Below are 25,330 nucleotides of genomic sequence, written 5' to 3'. Positions count from 1 at the left end.
TATCAGTTATTATGACAGTCATTGTTTATTCTTGACCAATCCAATTGTCAGTGTCTCGCCAATATTCTCACTGAGGTATCTGGATATTCTTGGATAAATTCTACTGGGGATTTCCTGGCCTTTTCACCTGTTTGGACCCCATTTCGTTTATATTTTTCTTTTTCATCCGGAGATGATATGAAATAGTTCTTCCCCACCCAGTCCCATGAGTGTTCTCTTGTTGCAGTGCTTAACGCCCTCTTGCTTTGCCAACTGTTTTGGGACCAACAATCGATATAAGCTTGCAGCGGTTTACGTTTTAAATCTGTACAAAACAATGCAATGCTTGCGTCATTGTTCCCAGGATTATAAGCATCACGTTTCCTTTCCTCTACGCCTTGGTTAGGACCAGCCCACCTATAAGTCCAGCTGATCTGCTCCTGAGGCTGACACAGGATCTCAGGCAGAATGGCGACAGGATCATTGCAAGTGCTGCTGCTCATTTATCTAACATTCCCCGAGCCTACCCGCGCTCTATCCGAAGCAGAGAAGGAGGATCTGGTTAAAGCACACAACAAGTATCGCTCCCAAGTACCTAATGCATCCAACATGCGGAGATTGGTAAGGGGTGCGATTCTTTCAGAGTTTAAGAGCACCTGTCTGTTTTACTGCACGATGGCCCACGAGGTTCAAGTTCATTGCATTTTAGTCTTCAGAAGCTAATGGTGACATTGGGATGATTGGATAAATCTGTAAATTGTGGCAGGAAGAATTGCAGGTATTCTCTTTTGAAGGGAAGAAAATTTCCTATCAGATCCGCAATAATATCCAGTGACCAAGATATATATATTTATTTTCATTGCAGTCACTGACAAAGTTGTTCTTTCCTAGCCTAGCCTGCATCGTTTGTGCCCTTTTTTGAGACGGTAATGATTTAAATTGACCACGAAAGAAAAAAAAGTTTCTAGCAGTTTGATTTAAATCAGGACGTCCTATTATTTCCGGAATTCGTATTTTTCTTAAAGAAGTTTGGAGGAAACGTGCATGGGCAGAGAACATATCAGTTTTAGAAACTGGGCATTTTCATGTGGAGGAACTGTTCTTGTGGAGTTGAACATATGACGGGAGTCTCTGGAGACAGAGCCAAAGACATCAGTGGAAGTCACTTACTGACTTGTGTGGGTTTCGGTGTCAGGAATCTGATGGGAAGCCGTGTCTCCACATTTGTCTCTGCTCCAATTTTCTGCCGATTCCTGGAGACGTCCCGAAAAAGTGGGTAACGGTGATGTTGTAGTGACACCTTTAAAACACCTTTCATCAATACTCCCCGATTCATTTAAATCAATGCAAAAGCAAATAGATGTCCAATATTCATAGTTTGTAGAACATTTACGTCTCTGCCAATTTGGATAATTGTTTTAGTAAGATATACTTCCCATCTGTTTATCTTCTATCGCCAAACCTAACGTAGTCATACTTGCGTGCAAACATTTTCAACTGTAGATTCCCGTGTCCACATTTTGCATTCGATGTTTTTGTGTCAACAATGAGCCAAAATATAATTATTTTTCTCTCAAGGCTTCTCCAGATTTTTTCAAGAGTTTGATTTTGGTTTCCAAGAGCTCCTTTTTCTTGTCATTGTAGTTGTAATGAAGTGATGTAGTAGCTTTACTTTTCATAATTATTTAGACAGGTATGGGGTTTGGAATCAAACAGAACTAGAAAAAATTATTAATATTCTTAATAATCACCACTGGTCCACTAAAATTAAAGCCACAGCAAACAAGCAAAACATAAATGGCATAATTTAGGATTATTTAAAGAAGCAGAAACACGTTTTTACACATAAAAGCCCTCACCCTAAGGAGGCTCTCCATGGATTGATGAGGTTACAATGAAACAGTTGCATGATTATCTCTAACACAGCTACTGCAACTCAAGTAATTCACATTATGTGAGATACACAACATCATAAATACACATTTTTAGCATTTTAAAAAATGTTTTCATGGGATGTGGGCATCACTGATTAAGCCAGCCATTTTTGCCCGTTCATTTTTGTTTTAGAGAAAGTGGATGAGGCCAGGTGGTTTAGTTACATTCATTACTGTTAGGGAGGGAATTCCAGGATTTTGACCCAGCTACAATGAAGGAACAGCAATATATTTTCAAGTCAGGGTAACATGTGACTTGGGGGAAACTACCTGGTGTTGCCATGTGTCTGTTCTTGTCTATCTAAGAGGTAGAAATCATGGGTTTAGAAGCTGCTGCCTAATCAGCCTTGGGTGAGTTGCAATGCACTGTGTAGGTGCTGCCATTGTGCACCAGTGGCAGACAGAGTGAATCTTGAAGGTGTTAGATGGGATGCCAATCAAGCAGGCTACTTTTCCCAAGGTAATACTACTTGAGAGGTTTTGGAGCTGCACGCATCCTGGCAAGTGAGAGTATTTTCTCACATACATGACTTGTGTCCTGTAGATGGTGAACAGGCTTTCAGGAGTCAGGAGACAAGTTGTTTGTTGTAGAATTCTCAGCTGGCTAGTCTATTTCAGTTTCTGGTCAATATTAACCTTAGGTTGATAATGGGGAATTTAGTGATGGAATGCCATTAAATGCTAAGGAGTGATTGAATTCTGTGTTAGTTTAGATGATCATTGCCTGGCATTTGTGGCATGAATTTTACTTGCTACTTATTAGCCAAAGACTGAATATTTTTCATGTGTTGCTGCATTTGGACTTGGTTGCTTCAGTGTTTGAGGAATTGCAAAAGGTACTGAACATTGTACAATTATTGGTGAATGTTCAGATGGCTGACTTGTGTTGGGGGAAATGAAACAGCTACAGATGCTTGGACCTGATGACCCCCTCCACCACTTTACCAATGTTTGAGTCTAGACTGATGGAACAATAATTATCTGGATTGGATTTGTTCTGCATTTTGTGGACATAACATTCCTGGATGAATTTCCACTTTGATGGGTAGATGTGATTTTTTTTTTACTTGTTCATGGGATGTGGGTGTTGCTGGCTTTGCCTGCATTTATTGTCCATGTCTACTTGTCCACAGGGTAGTTAGGAGTCAACTACATCACTGTGTGTTTGGACTCAGATGAGGTCGCACCAGACAAGGAATGTGGATTGGCTCCCCTAATGGGCATTAATGAGCCAGATGTTCTTTTTCACAAAAAGCTACAGTAGTTACATGGTTGCATTTTTTCTTTGATTCCATACTTTCCTTTTGATTTCAACTTTCACCATCTGCCGTAGTGGGACTCAAACCGATTTCCCCAGAATATTAGCCTGGGGTTCAGGATCACTACCTGAGTGGCAGTAGTTCCACACCACCATCTCCCCTAAATTGTATTGGAATAGCTTGGCTAGGGCTATGGCTATTTTCTGAGCACAATACTGTTATCAGAGCCAACAGTATCCATTGCTATCAGCTGTTTCTTGATGTTAAGAGGAGTGAATTGAATTGACTTATGATGATTTTGGGGACTTTGAGAGGAGGTCAGGCTGAATCTTCCATTAAATAATTCTGCCTGAGAAAACTTGCAATTGGTGAGACCACGCGGAGGCTTGGAGACTGCTTTGTACAGCACCTGCGCTCTATTCATGACAAACAACAACGCCTTCTGGTTGCGAACCATTTCATCTCCCTCCTTCCATTCCCTGGGTGACATGTCCATCCTGGGCCTCCTCCAGTGTCACAATGACACCACCCGGAAACTGGCGGAGCAGCACCTCCTATTCTGCCTTGGGAGCCCACGATCCAATACCTAAACATGAATTTCACCAGTTTTAAAATCTTCCCACTCCAGCCTCATCCCATGACTAACCCACCCTCTCATCCCCAACTCTTTGATCTGACACAATCTGGCCATCTTTCTCCCACCTATCTGCTCCTCTCACCTCACTGACCAATTCCTACCACCTGCACTCACCTATCACCATTCCACCTACCTTCTCCAGCCCCACCTCTCCTCTCTCTCTTTATTTCTGAGCTCTATTCTCGCCTCCCTCATTTCTGAAGAAGGGTCCCATACCCGAAAAGTCAACTTTCCTGCTCGTTTGATGCTGCCTGGCCTACTGTGTTCCTCCAGCTCCACACTGTGTTATCTCTGGCTCCAGCATCTGCAGTTCTCACTATCTCTAAATGCTTCAGCCCTGTCTTTTGCACTAATGTGCTCAGCTCTCCATTGTTATGGGTGAAGATGTTTATGAAGCATTGCCCTCTTGTTGAGTCTTTAATTGTCCACCAGCGTTCATGCCTGGCTGGAGCAGGATAACAGCATTTTGATCAGATCTGTCAGAAATGGGATTACTTGCCACAGTTTATTGCATGCTGCTTACATTGCAAGGCATGTATGTAGTCCAGTTTTATAGGTTGACCAAATTTATACCTTACTTTTAGGTACACTTTGTGCTGCTTGTGGCATGCTTTCATGCACTTTTCATTGAACCAGGGTTGATCCCTGTCTTGGTGGAAATGGTAGATTGGGGAATATTCAAGCCCATGACGTTACAGATTATGGCTGTATACAATTCTTTTTGGCTGATGACCCGTAAAGCACCATGAATGCCCAATATTGAGTTGCTAAATCTGTTCTACATTAAATTAAGTTCCCTGATGGACACTGTATTCATTACAATAACATTCTCTGCATTTGCCACTGTATAATAGCTCCTGAATTCTTGTGGCCTTGAGGTATAGGAATTTTGATTAATTTGCAATGAATTTATGATGTTTGCTTTCATCATTCCCAGTTAGCTTTGTATTTGTTGGAAGGTTTACAATGCTTTCACCTCTTTGCAGACCCTGTTATCTGCTTTCACGTTACTCTTATCTCCTTCCCAGCTACCTTACCACTTTTACAGAGCTTCTGTTTCTATTATAGTCTACCTATATCACAGCACCCCACTTCCAAAACCCCGACCATGCTGCAACCAGATGAGCAGCTTTGATTCCTCCCTGCCCTCACCACCTCCAGCCTTGCTACCTGCATGTTCTTATTTCTGCCTATATCTCTCAGGCTGCTTCTCACCTATTATGAGTCTATCATCAGCAAATCCAAGAGAGAACGATGTAAGTGTATAAACCTCCTAGTACCTGAAGAGTTAATCAACTTCACACCTCAGGATACAAAGAACTGCTCCCAGGAGGAACTAACCAGTTATGTGTGTAACTGAGATAGAAGGAACTGCTGATGCTGGAGAATCTGAGATAACACGGTGTGAAGCTGGATGAACACAGCAGGCCAAGCAGCATCAGAGGAGCAGGAAAGCTTGACATTTCAGATCGGGACCCTTCTTCAGAAGTTCTGAATTCTGAGTTCTGTATGTGTTCACCAGTGTGTGTAAGGTGCTTTTGTGATTGTTCTTCACAGTCAATCTTCAATTAGTAGTATGAATGTGATCTTAATTTGAGTATGATAGTCTCACAAGGGACAATTGTGTTTCTCAAATGTAATGTAACTAGCTACTAGATAATGCGTGATGAACCCATTCAGTGTTCATCAAGACTGAGCTTATCTTCTATGAAGGGTTTGCATTGGATCCTTCTTCACATGGTAATACCAACATAGACTGGAACTAGGAAGAAGGATTTGTGGCAGTGAGTGTCCACTAGGATTGCACATGGTTCCATCTAAAACCAACACTTTCATGTAACCAGTTGATGGTTGGAGGAGCAGCTCCTAGGAGATTGTGACAGTTCTGCTTATGTGACTCTTCACTGCACCTGTTATTGAATTTTCCTGGGCTTTTTGGTGGCTTTTCGGGGGAAATTTGCTCCCCTCTTTGTTTTTGCATTGGTCAACAACATTTATCAATATACAAGTCAACAATACTTTACCAAGAAGATATTGTCTTCAATAACTGAGGTGATTAATACATAAAATAGTTTAAGTAAAATGAATATAAACTTTACAAATCTCAGCATTAAATATATTAATTAGATGACAAGTTAAGTATTTTGATGTCTTCTTTGAAAAAGAAATGTAAGGCTTTGGTTTCTATTCTAAACTTCAACCAGATATTTTTACTTTGGAGTTTCAGTTGCATTTGTTTGTATTTGTGTATCCTGATTATTGTAGTTTGAGGCATTTCCCAGGAGTGAATGTGATTTGCGCATTCTGAGAATTGCAGGGTGTGGATTTGTTGGGCTTGCTGGTGTTTCATTTCCCATTCCACTGCACTTCCCTTCCTTTCATGATCCTTCTATCCAGTCCAAATGCTGCAGTCACCAATTCTGCTAGACTCTACTCCTCTCCAAAGTGTGAAAAATGCTTCTTAGTTCTGCTGCACTACAGAAACCTCTTGAGACATCTTTCCATTTCCCAACTCTCAATTCATAAGGCTGTAATGCCAATGTTCCCTGATACCAGGAATGTTCTCATGTCCTAAGAGCAACAGTTCCAATGCACTCAAATCATAGGATCCTCCTCTGATTCCAACCACTAACATCTGACCAAAATGCTCTGAGAACCTCCCAGTTAGTATTCTCAAAATGCTGAGATCCCTCTCAAGATAGTACACATCCCATGTTGCCAAATGAGGCCCTTTCCTCCCAGTTCTATGACGTAGTGTTTTTTTTCCCCAGGCAGGAATTCACACACTGTTTAATTTTGGATGTGGACCAGTATTAGAGCAAAGGTAGATTGGACAAGATTTTCAGGAGATACAAGATATTGCCTTCTAGTATGAGAGTGACATATCAGGATTACAAACCCCAGCTGCCTCAAGAGGTAGGGGTTGTGGACATGGCCTTCACAAAGGAAATCAGTACTTTGAAGTGCCTGTAGACAGCAGTTTCAAGTCTCTGAATCATGTAGGAACACAGGGTTCACTGCTGCCCAATGTATGTTACCTTTCGTCTCCAGTTTAAGATCGTAGTCCTCAAACATACTTTTCCTTGGTAAGCTAGAATATTGGAAGCAACATACAATTTGTTGCCTAAGTCTTTGTCAAGAAGACATTCTGAAAATGCTCAAAATGGTATTCCAGTTTTCAGGATCTCCTTTAAAAGATCATGTAATTGAGCAAGTGTCGATGAGGCCATTACCTTGCTGCTACTTCTGCCCATCTGATTTAGCGATTCTGTTTCAGCCGTTGACATTTCTCATTCATAAGGGATTCTACTTCTTGTGATATTCCCAATCTGTTTCATAGGCCTTTTTCTTGTAAAACTGCAACTTCTATACATCCTCCTATCATGTTCTGGACTACCACTTGGACACAATAACAGCATTCAAGAAGCATTGTGATGAATACGTGAACAGGAAGGGCATAGAGAGATATGGTTCCTGTAAGTGAAGATAGTTCTAATATACAAAGGCAAAATGTGTCAGTGCGGGCTTGGAGAGCCAAAGGGTCTGTTCCTGTTCTGTATTGCTCTTTGTTCTTCAGTTCAAGATCTCTACTTCTTACCAGCAGCATTTCTTTTACAAGTTCACAATCTTCACCTAGGGCCATGGTAAATACCAGATTCATTTTCAGAATTTGTACAACTATTTCAAATTATTCACACCTTAACGTCCTGTTGCTAACTTGTGGATTTTATCTTCAGCCTGCCAGCTTTCACATTTAGGCGTTTGTATTTGCTGATGGCTTTCACCTTCAGTCCAGTCCCTATTAATTTCTCCATTACCTTGTTCATTATAGAATATAGAACATTACAACACAGGCCCTTCAGTCCATGATGTTGTGTCGACCTATTACCCTACTCTAAGATCAAACTCACCTGCATACCCTTCATTTTACGATCATCCATGTGCCTATAAAGAGTCACTTAAATGTCCCTAATGTATTTAATTCTACTACCACTGTTGGCAGTGCATTCCATGCACCCACCACTCTGTGTAAAGAACCTACCTCTGACATCTCTCCATACCTTCATCCAGTCACCCTAAAATGATGCCCCCTCATGATAGTCATTTCTGCTGTGGGAAAATGTCTCTGGCTATTCACACTATCAGCGCCTCATCATCTTGTACGCCTCTTTCAAGTCACCTGTCTTTCTTCCTTACCTCTAGTGAGAAAAGCCCAAGCTCTCTCAACCTTTCTTCATAAGACCTGCCCTCCATTCCAGGCAGCATCCTGGTAAATCTCCTCTGCACCCTCTCTAAAGGTTCCACATCCTTCCTATGATAAGGCAACCAGAACTGAACACAATATTCCAAGTGTGGTCTAACCAGGGTTTTATAGAGCTGCAGCATAACCTCACAGCTCTTAAACTCAATCCCTCTGCCAATGAAAGCCAACACACTAGATGCCTTCTTAACACCCTATCAACTTGGGTGGCAACTTTGAGGGATCTATGGACATGCACCCCCAAGATCCCTCTGTTTCTCCACACTGCCAAGAATCCTGCCATTAGCCCTCTATTCTGCATTCAAATTCAACCGTCCAGAATGAACCACTTTACACTCTTCTGGGTTGAATTCCATCTGCCACTCCTTTGCCCAGCTCTGCATCCTGTCAATGTCCCGTTGCAACCTACAACAACCCTCCACGCTGTCCACAACTCCACCATCCTTTGTGACATCGGCGAACTTACTAACCCACCCTTTCACTTTGTCATCCAACTCATTTATAAAGATTACAAAGAGCAGAAGTCTCAGAACAGATCCCTGCGGAACACCACCAGTCACTGAGCTCTAGACTGAATGTTTTCCATCTACTACCACCCTCTGACTTCTATTGGACAGCTAGTTATGTATCCAGACAGCCAAATTTCCCTGAATCCCATGCCACCTTACTTTCTGAATGAGCCTGCCATGGAGAACCTAATCAAATGCCTTGCTAAAATCCATTTCAAGCACATCCACTGATCTGCCTTCATCAATGTGTTTTGTCACATCCTCAAAGAATTCAATAAAGCTTGTGAGGCATGACCTGCCCCTCACAAAGCTATGCTGACTATTTCTAATCAAACTGTACTTTTCCAAATAATCATAAATACTATCTCTCAGAATCCTGTCCAATAATTTTCCTACCACAGAAGTAAGACTGACTGGTCTGTAAATCCCAGGATTATCACTATTCCCTTTCTTGAACAAGAGAATAATGTTCACCACCCTCCAGTCATCTAGTACTACTCCAGTGAACAGTGAGGAGACAAAGATCATCTCCAAAGGCACAGTAATCTCTTTCCTTGTGTCCCATAGTAACCTTGGATATATCCCGTCTGGCCCAGGGGAATTATCCATCCATATGTTTTTCAAAATTTCTAGCACATCCTCTCTTTCCTAACATCAATGTGTTTGAGCATATCAGCCTGTTTCATGCTGTCCTCTCAAACTAGAAGTTGAACACCTGAAGCAATGTATTCATTAAGGACCTCCACTACCACATCCAACTCCTGGTACAAGTTCCCTCCACTATCCCTCATTGGCCATATCCTCACTCTGGCCATCCTTTTGTTCCTCACATAAGTATAGAATGCCTTGGGGCTTTCCTTAATCCTACCCACCAAGGCTTTTTCATGCCCCCTTCTCGCTCTCCTAAGTCCATTCTTCAGGTCCTCCCTGGCTACCTTGCAGACCTTTAAAGCCATGTCTGCTTCTCCTTTCTTCAACCTTCAGTAAGCTTCCTTCTTCCTCTTGACTAGATGTTCCACGTGTCTTGTCATCCAAGATTACTTCACCTTACCATAATTTCCTTACGTTAGTGGGATAAACCTACCCAGAACTCATAGCAAGTGCTCCCTAAACAGCCTCCACATTTTTATCATGCATTTTCCTGAGAACATCTAATTCCAATTTATGCTCCGCAGTTCCTGCCTAATAACATTGTAATTCCCCCTCCCCAATTGAATACTTTCCCAATATGTCTGCTGCTATCCCTCTCCATGACTATAGTAAAGTCAGGGAGTTGTGATCACTATCACTGAAATGCTGTCCCACTGGGAGATCTGACACCTGGCATGGTTCATTTACAAGCACCGAATCCAATATGGCCTTCCCTCTAGTTGGCAAATCTACATATGGAGTCAGAAATCCTTCCTGGACACACCTGACAAAATCTGCTCTATCCAAACTACTTACACTTTGGAGGTTCCAGTCGATGTTAGGGAAGTTGAAATCGCCCATGATGACAACCCTATAACTTCTGCACCTTTCCAAAATGCGCCTCCCAATCTGTTCCGCAGTGTGTCCATTGCTACTGAAAGGTCCATACAAAACTCAATGAAGTGACTTCTCCTTTCCTGTTTCTGACTTCCACCCTTACTGACTCACTAGACAAACTCTCCTCGATAATCTCCCTTTCTGCAGCTGTGATACCATCCCTGATTAGCAGTGCCAATACCCCACCTCCTCTATTTCTAATGAAACATCTAAACTTCAGAATATCCAAAAACATTTCCTGCCCCTGTGATGTCCATGTTTCCATAATGGCCACAACATTGTAGCTCTAAGTACTGATCCATGCTGTTAAGTTCATCACCATTATTTCTGGCACTTCTTGTGTTAAAATAGGCACTGTTCAGCCTGTCATGCTGACTGCAACTTTGCCTATCATCTGTCTGTCCTTCCTTACAGCCTCTCTGCACGTTGTATCTGCCTGTACACCAACTACGCCATCCTCTGATCCATAGCTTCGGTTCCCATCCTGCTTCCAAACTAGTTTAAACCCTCTAGGAAACATCCCACCCAGGATATTGATGCCCCTCCAGTTTAGGTGCAACCCATCCATCTTGTACAGGGACACTGCCCGAATATATCAGTTCACGTACCCAGCGATCCCCGTGTCCATGTTTGCTCCTGCTCAGCCTTCGCTCCACCTATTCATGAGGCAAGATTTTTTTATACCGAAACCTTATCTTCTCGGCTGCCTCCTGGCTCGGACTCTCATGACTCCTGCTGCTGAATTATTACTCCTTCCTCTTTACTATAAATGATTAGACTGACTAAATCTAATTGCCATGACTACAAAATGTAGGACTAACTTTTTTTTCCTTAACCCATTCCTTTATATCCATTGCTACAATTTCATCAAGTCTTTTTCTAATGGGAAACTCATAATGGGTCATAATGGTGTCCTCTTTATATGTCTCACATTTACCTTTGATCTTTAACTATAAGTTTAGTGTAGCCATTATCTTTCACTCCTGTATCCTTTGATAGTATTTTAATCTGTGAACAGATGATTAGACTGATAGAGTTTAAAGATAATTAGCTTCTTCGCCTAACCTCCCACCTCTGTATGCCAATAACACATGCTTAATATTTTGAGTAGAGGAATTAGGTCTTGTTAACGGAGTACAATAGTGTCAGGATTGTGAAAACTGTAAATCCACTGACTTCTCAAAACAATTGCCTTGTTGTGTCCCATGTGCGGTTTAATTTGAGCTTTTTGCGTTGATGGGCTGCTCAACAATAATGGGCATTTCACTTGACCCTGCCTCTGTGTTGATAAACTGGTTTAACCCAGTTGTGTTACAGGGAATCATCCTTCCATTTCGTGGTTTCAACATGTTGTCATCCCCAAACCTGAAGCAGATAGAACTCTCAAACGTCTTAACCTTAATTTGGCCCTTGTTATTTCAAGATTCTGGATAATATTTTAACCAATGCACTGCACAATGTACATGCATCCACTGTCCGACACAGCACAACTGAATCTCCAAGTAGAATTTTTACAGTCTTGTACCTATTTTTCTAATCGACCTGTTCAGCATGTGATTACCCACCTCTGGAGCAGATGTGACTTGAACCTGGGCCTCCTGGTCCAGAGGTAAGGGCACTATCACTGCCCCTCAAGAATCTGTTAAATTGCATTTTATGTTCTTTTATGGAATATCCATCCTGATTTTCAAATTTATCGAACTCTGATCAGTCTCATATGCATTTAGTATCATCTTTTAGTACATTTTGTCCATAAAATGAAATAGATTTTCCAAACCTTTCTCTGCCCAAATCTTGAGCTGCATCTGTGAATAATACAAATCCTGATTTTGTTTCTGTGTTCAGATCATGTCTTTGTTTCTTTGTTAGGATGTAATCTGTGTCTGTATATTCACTTAATTTTTCCATTTGATATAAAGCTCAACTTCACGGGACATCATTGGGAAATCATACCTCAACACTTTACACTTGGTTCCAGCTACTCTTCACCCAAAATAACCAAAAGTTCAACCTTCTGTCTGAAAAAAGTCATAATTTCCAAATTTCTCCTTTTTTAAGCAATCATTCTTTGTGACTAATGACAATCTGGATCCATCCTATTGGGGAGACAAAAAATCAAAACGCTTTCCCTCATGGATAAAGTTTGTTGGCAACCCAGTCTTGTTGATCCTTCCTATGAACTGCCCCCGCCCCCCCCAAACCCCCCCTCCCCCAATTCCCAACCTACCCCCACACAGTGTAGTACAGGTGCTGCCTACCTAAATGTGATCAATCAATTAATAGCCACTTTTGACTATTTCTTAAGCTAAAATAAGGCCATTGTAAGGTTTGTTAATGTGAGTGTCCTCACTTTAACACTGTCTTTATGCTGAACTTGAGAATACGGCTCAAGATCCTCAAGGTGTCATTAGGCTGCTATTACAGCTGAATGGTGACACTCCTCAGCCCTGTCTCATGGTGCAGCTTTGCCATTCTGTAGCTTTTCATTGTCAAATCGTCTCTTCAAAAGAAGGTATTGTGAAAGAAATAAAACAAAACGATGCCCAGTCAAGGCAAAATGATACCTTTAATGAGTGCTCACCAGTCTTCATCCTAATGCAACAGGCCAGCCAGTCCTTTCAGTAATATTTGCTTTGAGTTACTATTACTAATCATATGCTTTTTGTTTCATCTTCTGCATGTATGGTTCAAGGCCATCCTTGAGGACTTTGCCTTCCTATGATACTCTGACTGACCAGATATGGGAGAATTATGAGATCCTCACAGAGAATCTGTGAGCAGCTGATTTTGGGGCTGATCGTCTGGTGGGAAAATTATTCAGGAATGCCTTTAGTTTAATGTTTCAGCCAATATGTTAAGGGTACTTTTAACTAATAATGTTAGAAACTTAGACAGTACTTGGGGAATGTTCTAGAGGTGAGGTTTCATGAATATCCTGATGAGCTTCTGAAGTAAACTTCAATTTAACTGTGGCTATAGTAGGCATGAAGTAGTACTTACACAAAGGTTGGAATGTATTCATCAAAAACAGCTCTACAGGCTTGCACATCATGTACTGTTTGCTAATCAGCATTGTTTAAAAATAACCTGGAAGTCTATCTTGAGTTTTTACAAAGATCCAAAGAACCATGCTAGAATGTGTAAGTCATTGAAACTGATCATCTGATCATTTATCTCAGTGTTGTTTGCAAGATATTGTTGTTGAAAATTGGCCACCAAGTTCCTACACTTCAAAAGTACTTGCTGTGTAACAGTTCGGAATGACCTGAAAGTTCTGTTTCCCTGTCATTCTCATCATGATGTTAGCAGTGTGCTGGAGTCCCAGACAATAGTTTTCAGGCAGGAATAGTAACATTCTTTGCCATCTGCAACATGTAACTGCTGAATGTGTATATGTACCTAAACTACCATGAAGCAGAAGTGGCCCATACCTCTAAGCTCCATTCTCAAAACTTTTCAAATATGTTTGGTTGTCCAAAATTGTTTAATATACCTATACAGGGGCTCAGGAATAACGTACACTTACTACCTGTGATCCATTTTCAAAATACGAATGTTCTATTTCTTGCTAGGCATTGTCAAAAATATGGATTACAATGGCTATCCATTGTATATGATGAGTGACTGTGGCTATTGAATGAATATTACTCCATGTAAATCTTGCCCCTTTATCGGTTGTTCTGACTTAGAAATTTATGATTATTGTACTACTTTCAATAGTGAGCCATGTCTTATTTTATGCTATTCAGATGGGACACATTAAAATTAAATTTAGCTCTGTACTTAAATGGATGATTTACAACCAACTGAGGAAGTGTTTTGCAGTCATTCCTTGACACCTGTTTGTACAATTATGATTTTTTCATTTTTAGAATTGGGATAAAGATTTGGAAGAAATAGCTGTTGAATATGCACAGAAATGTATTTGGGGACACAATAAAGATCGAGGAAGAACTGGGGAAAATTTATATGCAGTTACTGGCCTAATCAATCTGCAAGAAGCAGTGGAGAAATGGCATTTAGAAGTTGAATTTTATACATATGAGACTATGAAGTGTGCTCCAAAAAAGCTCTGTGGTCACTACACACAAGTAAGAAATTTTACTTTTAATTACCTTAATCATTTGTTCTCCTTCATTGGTTTGCTATAAGAGCTGACTTATCATTTTCTGTTGTAGTTAAGAAGCTCCCCAAAATTGCTAGTGACAAATGTGGCGTTATCTGAGGGTTGGGCTACTTAGTTAGCTGGCTGACAGCATAGTGATGTAAACAGAGCCTGTTCAATCCCAGAACTGAATGAGGTTACCATGTAGGCCCCACCTTCACAATCTCATCTGTCACTTGAGGCATGATGACCCTCATGTTTTAATTCACCATTCATCATCTCTGTCTAATAGGCATGCAGGTGGTGGCGACATTCGCTTTCTATCTAATCCATGAAATTGATCTTTATTTTTATTATGACGGGCTAATTGATAATGTGGCTTGCCTGTGATGAGAACTACTACCAAATCCAGGGTTAATTTTTACTGGTGCACTTGCATATTTGAGTTGGTTTTAGAAGACATGTTTAAAGTTTATTGTTAGTACCTGCATTTGGCATCTAGAAGCTTCTTAAGTTGCCAGAATCACATAAGTGTTACAATGCAGAAAGAGGCTCTTGGGCGCTTCATATCTGTGCTGGATCTCTGAACATTTTAATTTAGTGCTGATCCAAAAAAGCTCTGTGGTCACTACACACAAGTAAGAAATTTTACTTTTAATTCCTCATAACCCTGTATATCATGTGCATTAGGATAAACATTCAATGTCCCCTGACTGCCTCAGTTAAATCTGCCTCCATTGCAATTCCAAGCACTGTATTCCATTCCTCAAGTACTTGTATTGTTAGAATGTTTATTTCTCTTCTCACATTTGCTTCTTGGCTCTCAATTTGTTTATGAGTCGTAATAGTTATTCTCTAATCACTGTTTCCTGTCTTATAGTCTCAAGTTCTCTAGTCTTTCCTCATAACTGAAGTATCTCATTCCCGGGACCATTCTCATGACCCTGTTCTGTATTCTGTCCAGTCCATTCACATCATTCCCACAGTGTGGTCCTCCAGATCTACACATAATACCCCAGAAAAAAGTCTAACCAGTGTCTTACATAACTTCAGCATAACTTTCTCACTCTTGTATTCTATGCCTCAATTTATAAAGCCTTAAATGCTGTATGTTTTCTTAACAGCTCTCTCCACTTGTCCTGCTACCTTTAAAGAAACTAAAAATAAAAAGTTCCACACTATCCTCTTCTCAGTTTGCAATTCTCCCAAGTTGTTTTAAATTGACTCCTCAATACCAGGATCTAAATCATTCATATGAATATATATCAGGAAAAGGAAGGGTCCCGATCACTCTGAAATTCCATTACAAACTTCCCTGCAGCCTCAAAAATACCTATTAACTGTTACTGTCTGGTCCCTATCCCTCTGGCTATGTTGTAGCCACGTTGCTATTGATTTATCAAGTACCTCTCACTTTCCTTGCAAGTCCACTGTGAGGCGCTGTTGTATGATTTTTTTTTTTTTTGGAACCACATCAACAGCCCTCCCTTTACTAACCCACTTTACCTCCTTCAGAAAACTTCCAAGTTAGTTAGACTCAATGTTACCCTAACAAATCCATGATAACAAGGCGTAGAGCTGGATGAACACGGCGGGTCAAGCAGCATCAGAGGAGCAGGAAAGCTGATGTTTCGGACTTAGACTCTTCTTCTTTTCTGAAGAAGGGTCTAAGCCCGAAATGTCAGCCTTCCTGCTGCTCTGATGCTGCTTGGCCTGCTGTGTTCATCCAGCTCTACATCTTGTTATCTCAGATTCTCCAGTATCTGCAGTTCCTACCATCTCTCTCTAACAAATCTATGATGGCTGTTATAAATAAATCCACGCTTTACATGTGATTATTCAATGTACCCTGAATAATTGTTTCTCATTAGTTCAAGTTTTCATATTTTAATTTCTTTTAAAACTGTGATTACATGATGTTTACAGCTTGTTTGGGCAGATAGTGATAAAGTGGGCTGTGATAGTCACATTTGTGAAGAACTCCAAGGCCTGGATTATAAAAACGTGTCTCTTCTGGTCTGCAACTATTTAGCTCCGTAAGTATAAATTTCTATACAAAGCCATTTTTAGTTCTTCCAAGTTAAAGTTGACATAAGAATGTTGTTTTTTGTACTAAACACTGCTTACTGACAGTTACATTCAACAAAGTAAACTAATGCTATGACACTATAGTATTTTCTCTTTCAGTACTATAAATTATTTTGGTCTTTTGTGATGCCACTTTTAAATAGCTGTACAGCCCTGATGTAGTAAAAGTCAAGATTTTTTTCTTTGATATTTGTCTGTGGAACATTTTTATGAGGGTTTATGAGCCTGCTTAAACTTTTTGTTTACTCTTCTATTTCTAGAGGCAATGTAATTGGAGAATACCCATATAAGGAAGGAATACCTTGCAGTGAATGTCCAGATGGAACCAAGTGTGTTGATAAGCTTTGCAGTGAGTATCTAGTTATATAATAGGAATAAGGGCCTTGGAATAGGAATAGACCACGCAACTTTCCAAACCTGCTCTCCCTTTGATAAGATAATGTCTGATGTGGTTGTGATTTCACTTCCACTTTTCTACCTGTTCCCCATAGATTTTCAATGTACAATGAAGTGAAAGTTATCTCAGCCTTGAATAAATAGTGTCCCAGTCTCCTCTGTTTTCTGGGAGATAGAATTTTACATACGAACAACCCTCTGAGAAAGATAGAGAATCTCCTCACTATCTATCTTAAACAAGAGACCTCTTATTCTTATTTCTGAAGAAGGGTCCTAACCCAAAAAGTCAAATCTCCCGCTCCTCTGATGCTGCCTGGCCTGCTGTGTTCCTCCAGCTCCACACTTTGTTACCTCTTAATCTTAGCCGGTGTTCCCTAGTTCTGGTTTCCCACATAAAAGGAAACATCACCCTGCTATCCGTCCTATCAAGTGCCCTCATGATTTTATATGTTTCGATAAGATCACCTCTCATTCTTTAAACTCCAATTGGTATAGGCCCAAAATCTGTTCAACCTATCTTCATTAAATAAACCCTTCATCCAGGAATGAGTCAAATGAACCCTGTCTGAATTGCTTCTAATTGGATTACATTCTTTTTCAGGTAGGGAGACCAGCTGTACTCAAATCTCCAGATGTGATCTCATTAAGGCACTGTACAGTTGGAGGAAAAGTTCCTTACTTTTATTTTTCATTCAACTTCACTAAACCACATCATTTCATTTGCCTTCCTAATCAATTGCTGTACCTGCATACTAATTTCTTTGTGATTCTCATAGACTCATCGATGTTAACAGAAGACCATTCAGCCCATCGTGTCTTACCAGCCAACAAACATCTGACTAAACTAATCCTATTTTCCAGCTTCAGACCCGTGGCTCTGAAGGCTATGGCAACGCAAGTGAATATCTTGGATGCTGTTTAAATGTTATGAGATTTTTTAATTCATCCACTCTTTTAGGCAGTGAGTTCCAAACTCCCATCATGCTACAAGAGTAGTCCCCTGAACCTAACAGGAAATACCTGAGTGTCCTCAGCTCCAGCCTTGCCTCCATCAATTTCTCCAGCCCCCAACCAGCATTTGCTTGGCAATCCTCATTCATATTATATGCTCCACTCCCTTCGGCCCTACGAGGGTATAACTCCTGTCCCCTAATTTGCTATACTGCCAACCAGTCCTGATGTCATTCTATTAAGACCAATTTGAAAATGTAAATGAGTCCTGTTTATTGAAAATGGACAGACGTTTTCTGTTCATGAGGCTTAGATGTGTCATACCCCTGAGGACCTGAGGGATTGATCCTGGTAAAAATTAGAATTAATTCCTCTATTATCATTTATAATACTTCAGTTTTTCCTCAACAGTCAACATGCTATGCATTGGATGAATTAATTGACATGGCTTCATCAAAACATTTCTCAAACTCAAACCCTATCAAAAGACACCTGGGAACACAATTACCTTCAAGTTTTCCTCCAGTTATACAGCAACCAGACTTCCAACTGTATTGTTGTTGCTCATTGTCACTAGGTTAAAATTCTGGAACTTTATGGGAATATCCTCACCCCAGGCTACAATAGTTTAAGATAATTCATCACTGCCTCCACAAGGGCAATTAGGGATGGTCAATGAATGCCTTACTAGAGACACCTATATTCTACAAATGAATTAAACAGCATAATGTGCTCGAGAAACTCAGCCATTTTTTGAGCATCTGTGGAGAGAGAAACAGAAAATGAGAGACAACCTGCCAGCTTCAAACAGATTTCATTGTTTGTACATCAATTTGGATGTACATCCCAAGTTTCCAAGAGAAGATGGATAGCGTTAGAGTCTTCTTGAATTGCTGCAAATATGATGGTGATGGTATATGTTTTTGGACATGAGCCTTGAGTTGATGCTGTCTTGATGGCATTGCTGCTCTGTCATTGTTGGTGGCTGCCAAGGTGAGAGAGGGACCATTGAAGAAATCTGGAAAATTGCAATGCACATTGTAGATAATATAAACTCCAGCTGCAGTGCCTTTGGGCAGGAACAAGCAGGTGTTGAATACTGTGGCAGGCAAGTTAATAACATGAGATTTAAGTCTTGGATAGTGGCACATTTCTTGAATGTTACAGTTACACAGTTAATTTCTTACCAAATCTTGTATTAAAATAGTAGACAAACTTTAAGGGACAGGAGGAAATCAGAAATCCCCGAACTGAGGTCTGCTTTTTTGGCACATTGTTAAATATAGTTAGTACAGTTCATGTTCTGTTAAATAATTACCCCAAGTAATAGTGTTGATGGGTGACTTGGTGATAGTAATAGTTGAAATTCAAAGGAATATGGCTAGCTTCTCTATTGAGATGGTCATTACGATGAAAAACGCCATGTTTTGCAAATTTTACCTGTAACTTGGCCATTGAATCCTTGATATCATCCAAAGACTGCCATGTATGACTCATAGTTGGATGAATTGTAAATAGAATGAAACACTGTGAATCATTAGGCGGTAGACCAATTCTATGCAAATACTTACCAATGTCTCTAATGAAACATTTGAAGTTGGGCTGCACTCATTTTCCTGAGGAATTCATTCACTGATGTGTCAGAACATGAATATCTGTTTCTGGAAACCAAAATCAAATTTTGTTTTGCCAAGCATGGCTCTAATAATTGGAAGATTTTCTCTTTGATCGCCATTGATTTCACATTTGCTAGGGGTCTTTCATATAATGCTTGGTCAGATGTTGCCTGATGAGCAGTACAGAACTCATACCTGACCCAACTTTCAGTTCTTCTCTGGTGCTAATTGTGGGCCAAATGTTCCTCTTTAGAGGGAATAAACTTTACAAGTAAAAGCTCTAATAAATGCACTAAAAGACATAAAAGACCAGCAGATCCAGCTATTTCATGTTTTTGGAAATGTTATTTTAAAAATTTCTTGAAACTTTAGTTTCAGCATTAAAAATATTTATTCTTCTTAACAAATGATTTTAGATCAACTTAGAAATTGTTTTGAAAATTTATTTTACAGCATCTATACTAGAACCACAGCCAGAGCCAGAACCAGAACCAGAAACAAAGCTACACCCAATCACAGAGTCAGAGACAAAATTGGAGCCAATCACAGAATCAGAGACAAAACTAGAGCCAGTCACAGAATCAGAGAAGAAACTGCAAACATTCACAGAGTCACAGACAAAACTAGAGCCAACCCCGGGGTTAGAGACTAAATTGGAACCAAAAGTAAAGCAAGGGACTACTCTGGAGCCACATGTAGAAGCAAAGACCATACCAGAACTAAAGAATGACCCAGAGATGAAATGGACAGTGATACTACAAGATCCAAATTTGCAGCCTGATTCAAAATGTAAGAAGTTGTCCTTGATCTGTTGATGATGCCATCTTTACAAGCTCCTTCTCATCCATTTGCTTTCTCACAGATGCAAAGTCATGCTGTCTAGTTTGGAGTCTTCTTTCCTCCTGCAAATTTCTTGCATTTATTCTGAATAAATATGAAATCCCTCTTTTACTTGACTGCGAGTCAAAACAGCCAAACTGAAATTTAACATGTTATTTAATAATTAAATTTTTCATTTTTAAAATTATTTTCACCAGTAATACCTCATTGTAAAATTTAGGTTTTAAATAAAAAGTAAGAAGTTTTTGAAATGAGTTATTTGGAGAAATGAAAATAGCATAAATAAAAATTGAGTAGCCAGAGTCAGAGTTTGAATATCTATTGCCATCAAAGTGTTCATTTGAAGGTGAGTTCTTTTTAACATATAGTAAGATTCTTTTATTAATTTTGTACACTCATCTCCTTGGTCTGTATGTTTTTTTAATACCAGTCATTTTATCGTTTTAGTTTTATGCTTCTGTTTTGTTCCTTTTCTTTGTATGATCATCTTTCTCTCCCCTATTTTTCTCTCTCCCTCTCACATGTTCTATCTGCCCTCATTACTCTAGAATTCCCAATAAGAGTTAAATATTTATGGGAAAAGTAATCAATTGTCGAATTCTATTACAAGTTTGACTATAATTGTGTGATTTGATTTCAGCCTTTGTAATATATGGAACTTGCCATTCTCATCCTATCTTTCACCAGTCATTTAGTAATGAGCAAGTGTCATCAATGGTGGAAATTTGCCACTCTGTTAAAGTGTTACTCTGACCCCAAAATATTTACAATTCTGTGTAAATTAAGAGTCACTCAGTGGAAGAATGAACTTTTGTGGTGAATAAAATGGGCAATAGCAGATTGGTCACTTGTATTCAATTTTCCTTTCCCTGACTTTAGTACCAGGGAATATCAGTAGGACCTCCAATCTCTTGCCGCCAGTTTTGTGTCCATGCAGATGCTGAAAGATCAATTTTAAACAATCTTTCAAAGACAAATTATGATCTTCAACACAGTAACTACAGGTATGCAAGTCCCACATAGTCAATTACATCTGCCTAGTCATGAATCCCTGATATGCACTTACATCTTAAAACTCTGAAGTTGTGGTAGTGAAAATTAAAATTGCTGGAAGCTTCATGAAATCATCTTGGGCCTGCTCTCTGGAAGTCAGTCCCCATGGCCTGTACATGTCAATTGGTGATCCTTGCTTCACATCTTGTTCCTTTAAAACTCTCACATTTGATTCAGTTGGAGGTTATTACATTTTATTGTTATTCCCACCAAGTCTCTGTATATTTTGCTTTTTGTGTGATTTTTTAGCAGCAAGACTAGAGATAAATTGGAGCCATTCTGCCAGCTTCTGAATCCAAATGGATTTTTTTTCAAAACATTGTTCATGGGTTGTATGACAGTGGCAAGAGACTCATTTATTGTCCATCCTTGATTGCCCTTCAGAAGGCAACATTGAGCCTTTTTGTTAAATGACTACATTCCATGTGGGGAAATTGGTTCCGAAATGCTGTTGAGTGAGGAGCTGCAAGATATAAGGATCTCAGATTATTTCTTCATGTTAATGGCACAAAATAAATGAAATTTATTACTCAGCTACAGAAAATCTGTGGTTCCCTTGCCCTTTTTCTCTTTTGCTGTTCTTATTTTTTGTTTGCTTTTCACAATCTCCAGTCTACAGATTTCTTTTCTCTGTCAGTGCCTCTACAATCCTGTTCTTAATGGCTTTTTGCACCTAACATTCTGGTTTGAAGCACTGAGAAAATGAACCAACTAAAACAAAGCAGTGCAGATGGTACTTAAGTGTAAAACCAAAATTATGTGGTCACTACATTAAAAATTTTAATGGAGTGAATCATGAGCCTTGTTACTTAACAATCAAACAATCTAGCAATTTATTTTTTAAACTTCTTTACAAGAATTTTCTGGATTTGGCACTTTGAAAGTTGTTGATTTTTCAACGTACTGCCTGTTCTGAGCAGTACGAAGTCCAGATAATCTGACTAAAAATGACAAAACAAATTCAATTTATGAAAGAATGCCAAACTCAACCAACTTAGCAGTGCATCATTAAGTAGAGTGCTTCCTGTCATTGATAAATAAGGGAGTGTCAGTTTATCCAACAAAATATTATACAATTCTATTAAAGGAAAATTGTACAAGTTATGCTAAATATTTTTCACTGGTAAGTGAATTCTTATATTGTTTTAAAGCTTGAAACATGAACTTACATTTTGAATTTTATTTTTCAACAGGTAATCAAGTAAACACTGGGAATTTGGCACTCTCCTCTTGTATTCTGTCACTCATCATGTTATTGGTTTTGTATTTTGCACAAATCTAGTGGCAACAATCTTATATCCAGTAAGATTTCCTGAGGTTCCCCTAATGCAACATCATCCTATAGAAGTTTGCATTGGTAAACATGTTGATTCTAAATATACTAGTCATTAAACAAAAAAAAAATTTCTTTTCAAATTCTGATTCCTAATATATTTTAGCTTGATCAGTTTCATTACTGGACCTTTTAAGAAATTACTTGAAATAGTTTTAGGTTGTAATTTGATGCTCATGCTAATCTTACCATTGCTATTCAGGTAGCAAAGTTGTTAACTTGTAATATGAGACCAAGTTTAAGAACAACAGCTGAGATGAGCTTTAGATCCAATGGAAGACCAGAAGATATCATGAAACCACATTTTCGTTTTCTTTGCTGCTTCTTGTTCTTCACCTAAAAAGATTTTTTAAGAACAGCTCTATTTCTCATTAAAGCCCTTAACAGCCTTAGTAATACTGGATACCTAGGTAATATCAGAGACTAAGCATCCATGTCATCAATTACCATCACAAATTTAATTTACAGTTGTCTTAATCAGGGCTGATACTTCGGTTAGCTGAGCAGTGCTCAGTTGAATGTTTCTTTAATCAATGAGCAGCATATGGCTCAATATTTCCGTGTGTTGCTTTGCTGTATATTTCAGTCTTCCTTGAGCAAAACCATCACTACCAGTTTATAGTTGTTTAAGTAAATCATTAAAGCAGCAACAACAAATTACTTATATAGTAGTGTCTTTAACAAGCAGTGTTAAAATGCCTTTCAATCTTTCCTGAGCCATGCCAAATCCTTCTCCAATCTTACACCATTTTCAATGTAGTGCATGGACTTTGCAGGCTGCATATTCAAACTTTGATTTCAAAGGAAAGACTTCCCACATTTGCTTCTTCCTGGGTTGTATTCATGAACAAACAGTATTTTGCTGAGTTAGGTGACAATTGCTACAGCTTTAACAGCTTTGGATAGTAACATGTTAAATTGAGACTTGGTTAACCATATTCTTGGTGAATAACCTAACAAAGCTTACCTTAGATCATTGACAGGTAGGCATACAAAGGTCTGTAGATATGGCATGTGGCATGCCCATATCCATTATGTCTTCCAGCTCATCCTGAGCTACTTTGGCCATGAAATATTGCATTTCAAGGCAAACTCCAATTAATAGTTTAAAATGGTTGTGTACTGCACTTTGTATTCAAGACAACAGCCTTGATAAATGCCCCAAAAATTAAAATAAAAACTATTTGACACCATAGATATCAAATTGCAACACTAAATTGAAATACTTCTTTTATTCAAGCATTCAATTGCTCGTGAAGACATTTGTTCAATAAGAGCAACGACATGCCTGGAACTGATTCCCAGGGATACTACTTTTACTGTTGTATAAAATCTGGATTCTAATGAAGCAAAGATGTGAAAACTGCACAATCAGTGCAGCACAATTTGCAAAGATTGTAAGGCAGTTCAGAAATGCCATAGCCCCATTTGCGCATTACTGTATTTATGCTGTGCCACACAATGCACTCTTCAAATGAAGAAAATGGCAGGATGAATACCTAAATTTGAGGAAAAGTGAACAACAAAATCAGTATTCCAGTATTGGCATCTTCAATCTTGATAGATACAGACAGGAAGATATAGACTTTATTACAGGGAATGTGGTCAGGTGCACAAAGCGTTTTTTTAAATCTTGAACCAGGGTCCTGATTTCTGTGGTTAAATTGTGTAGCCTATCTCTTAACAGATGCCTTAAACCAGCAAGAATAGTAACATATCTACACACAAAAAGCAGCCCAAATAATTGCAAAGTTGCAGAAAAGTGTGTCTGAATTCTGTTTAGTTTGACTCTTGTAATCAATCTCATCAAATATTTTAAATTAATTTTCACTATCATACAATAAAATGATTAAACTGTCTGTTTACTTTTATTCTGTACTACGTCCGGGTATTTTGTGCATTGTTCTAAACATGTGGAAAATGGATCAAAAATAAAACATTTATTTGTACAAATGTGCAAATAGAGTCTAACTTGTTTCTGATTGGCCACGCCACCAAGAATCTATCAGATCTGTGAACTACATCCAGAAGTCTGATGCAAAAACAGAAATTGCTGGAGAAACTCAGCAGGTCTGGCAGTATCTGTGGGAAGAAAACAGATTTAACATTGATTTTCATCAGAACTGTTAGCTGGGAAAAGGTGAAGCTGAATTTGGTGGTGGGTGAGGGTGGAGGTGGGTGGGTAAGGTGGAGATGGAGCCCGGAGAGACCAATCAAAAGGGTAGGTAAACAAAGACATAATGGATGTCGGGTCAGCACAGAAGGAAATCTGAATAAGTAATAACAATAACCAAGAGTTAATGGGAAATATCTAACGAGAAAATGGGCTTGTTGTGCTGAATACAACCGTATAACGTGACAATGGGCCGAGGAGTATGTGGGAAAAGTCAGTGTGTTAAAAGCGATACTTGTCATAACAGGAGTGGTTGTTGGGTGGGTGAAAAACACAGAAGAATGGAATCAGGCACTAAAGTTATAGAAATTAACGTTGTGTCCTAGAGACTGCAGGGTCCCCAAGCAGAATATGAGATGTTGTATTTCAAACTTAGGGTGACTCACACCGGAACACTGCAGCACCCCTATGGCAGAAATGTTGCTCTGGGAACACACTGGTGCGTTGAAAGGCAGGCAACTGGAAGCTTAGGGTCACTTTTGTGGATACAGCATAGGTGCTCTGCAAAGTGGACACCCAGCCTGTGTTTCATCTCCCCAATGAGCAGACCACATTGTGAGCAGCAAATACTAGACGGAATGAACAGGTGAATTGCTGCTTCATCTGGAAGGTATGCCTGGGGCCTTGGGTAGTGAGGAGGGAGAAAGTAAACGGGCAGGTATTACATCT

At 39.4% G+C, this 25,330-nt stretch overlaps 1 protein-coding gene across 1 annotated transcript; it reads left to right on the top strand.

Annotated features, from left to right (window-relative positions):
* The first annotated feature begins 363 nt into the window (after positions 1-363).
* Positions 364-24,347, top strand: LOC125462995 (peptidase inhibitor 16-like). Its single transcript, XM_048553584.2, has 6 exons — positions 364-600; positions 13,979-14,197; positions 16,138-16,247; positions 16,560-16,648; positions 19,716-20,051; positions 22,349-24,347. Exons 1-6 carry the CDS (start codon positions 448-450, stop codon positions 22,435-22,437), a joined length of 996 nt encoding a protein of 331 aa, XP_048409541.1. The 5' UTR covers positions 364-447; the 3' UTR covers positions 22,438-24,347.
* Positions 24,348-25,330: the final 983 nt, after the last annotated feature.

The sequence above is a fragment of the Stegostoma tigrinum genome, chromosome 21 (assembly GCF_030684315.1).
Source record: "Stegostoma tigrinum isolate sSteTig4 chromosome 21, sSteTig4.hap1, whole genome shotgun sequence".
NCBI classification, from domain to species: Eukaryota; Metazoa; Chordata; class Chondrichthyes; order Orectolobiformes; family Stegostomatidae; genus Stegostoma; species Stegostoma tigrinum.
This window is presented reverse-complemented; position numbering and strand designations above follow the sequence as displayed.

What these genes read in the sequence shown, in the direction of transcription:
- LOC125462995 (XM_048553584.2), top strand. Translation starts at nt 448, where the DNA reads ATGGCGACAGGATCATTGCAAGTGCTGCTGCTCATTTATCTAACATTC. An exon ending in CATCCAACATGCGGAGATTG is followed by an intron (nt 601 to 13,978) that starts GTAAGGGGTGCG and finishes TTTCATTTTTAG; the next exon opens with AATTGGGATAAAGATTTGGA. An exon ending in TTTGCAGCCTGATTCAAAAT is followed by an intron (nt 20,052 to 22,348) that starts GTAAGAAGTTGT and finishes ATTTTTCAACAG; the next exon opens with GTAATCAAGTAAACACTGGG.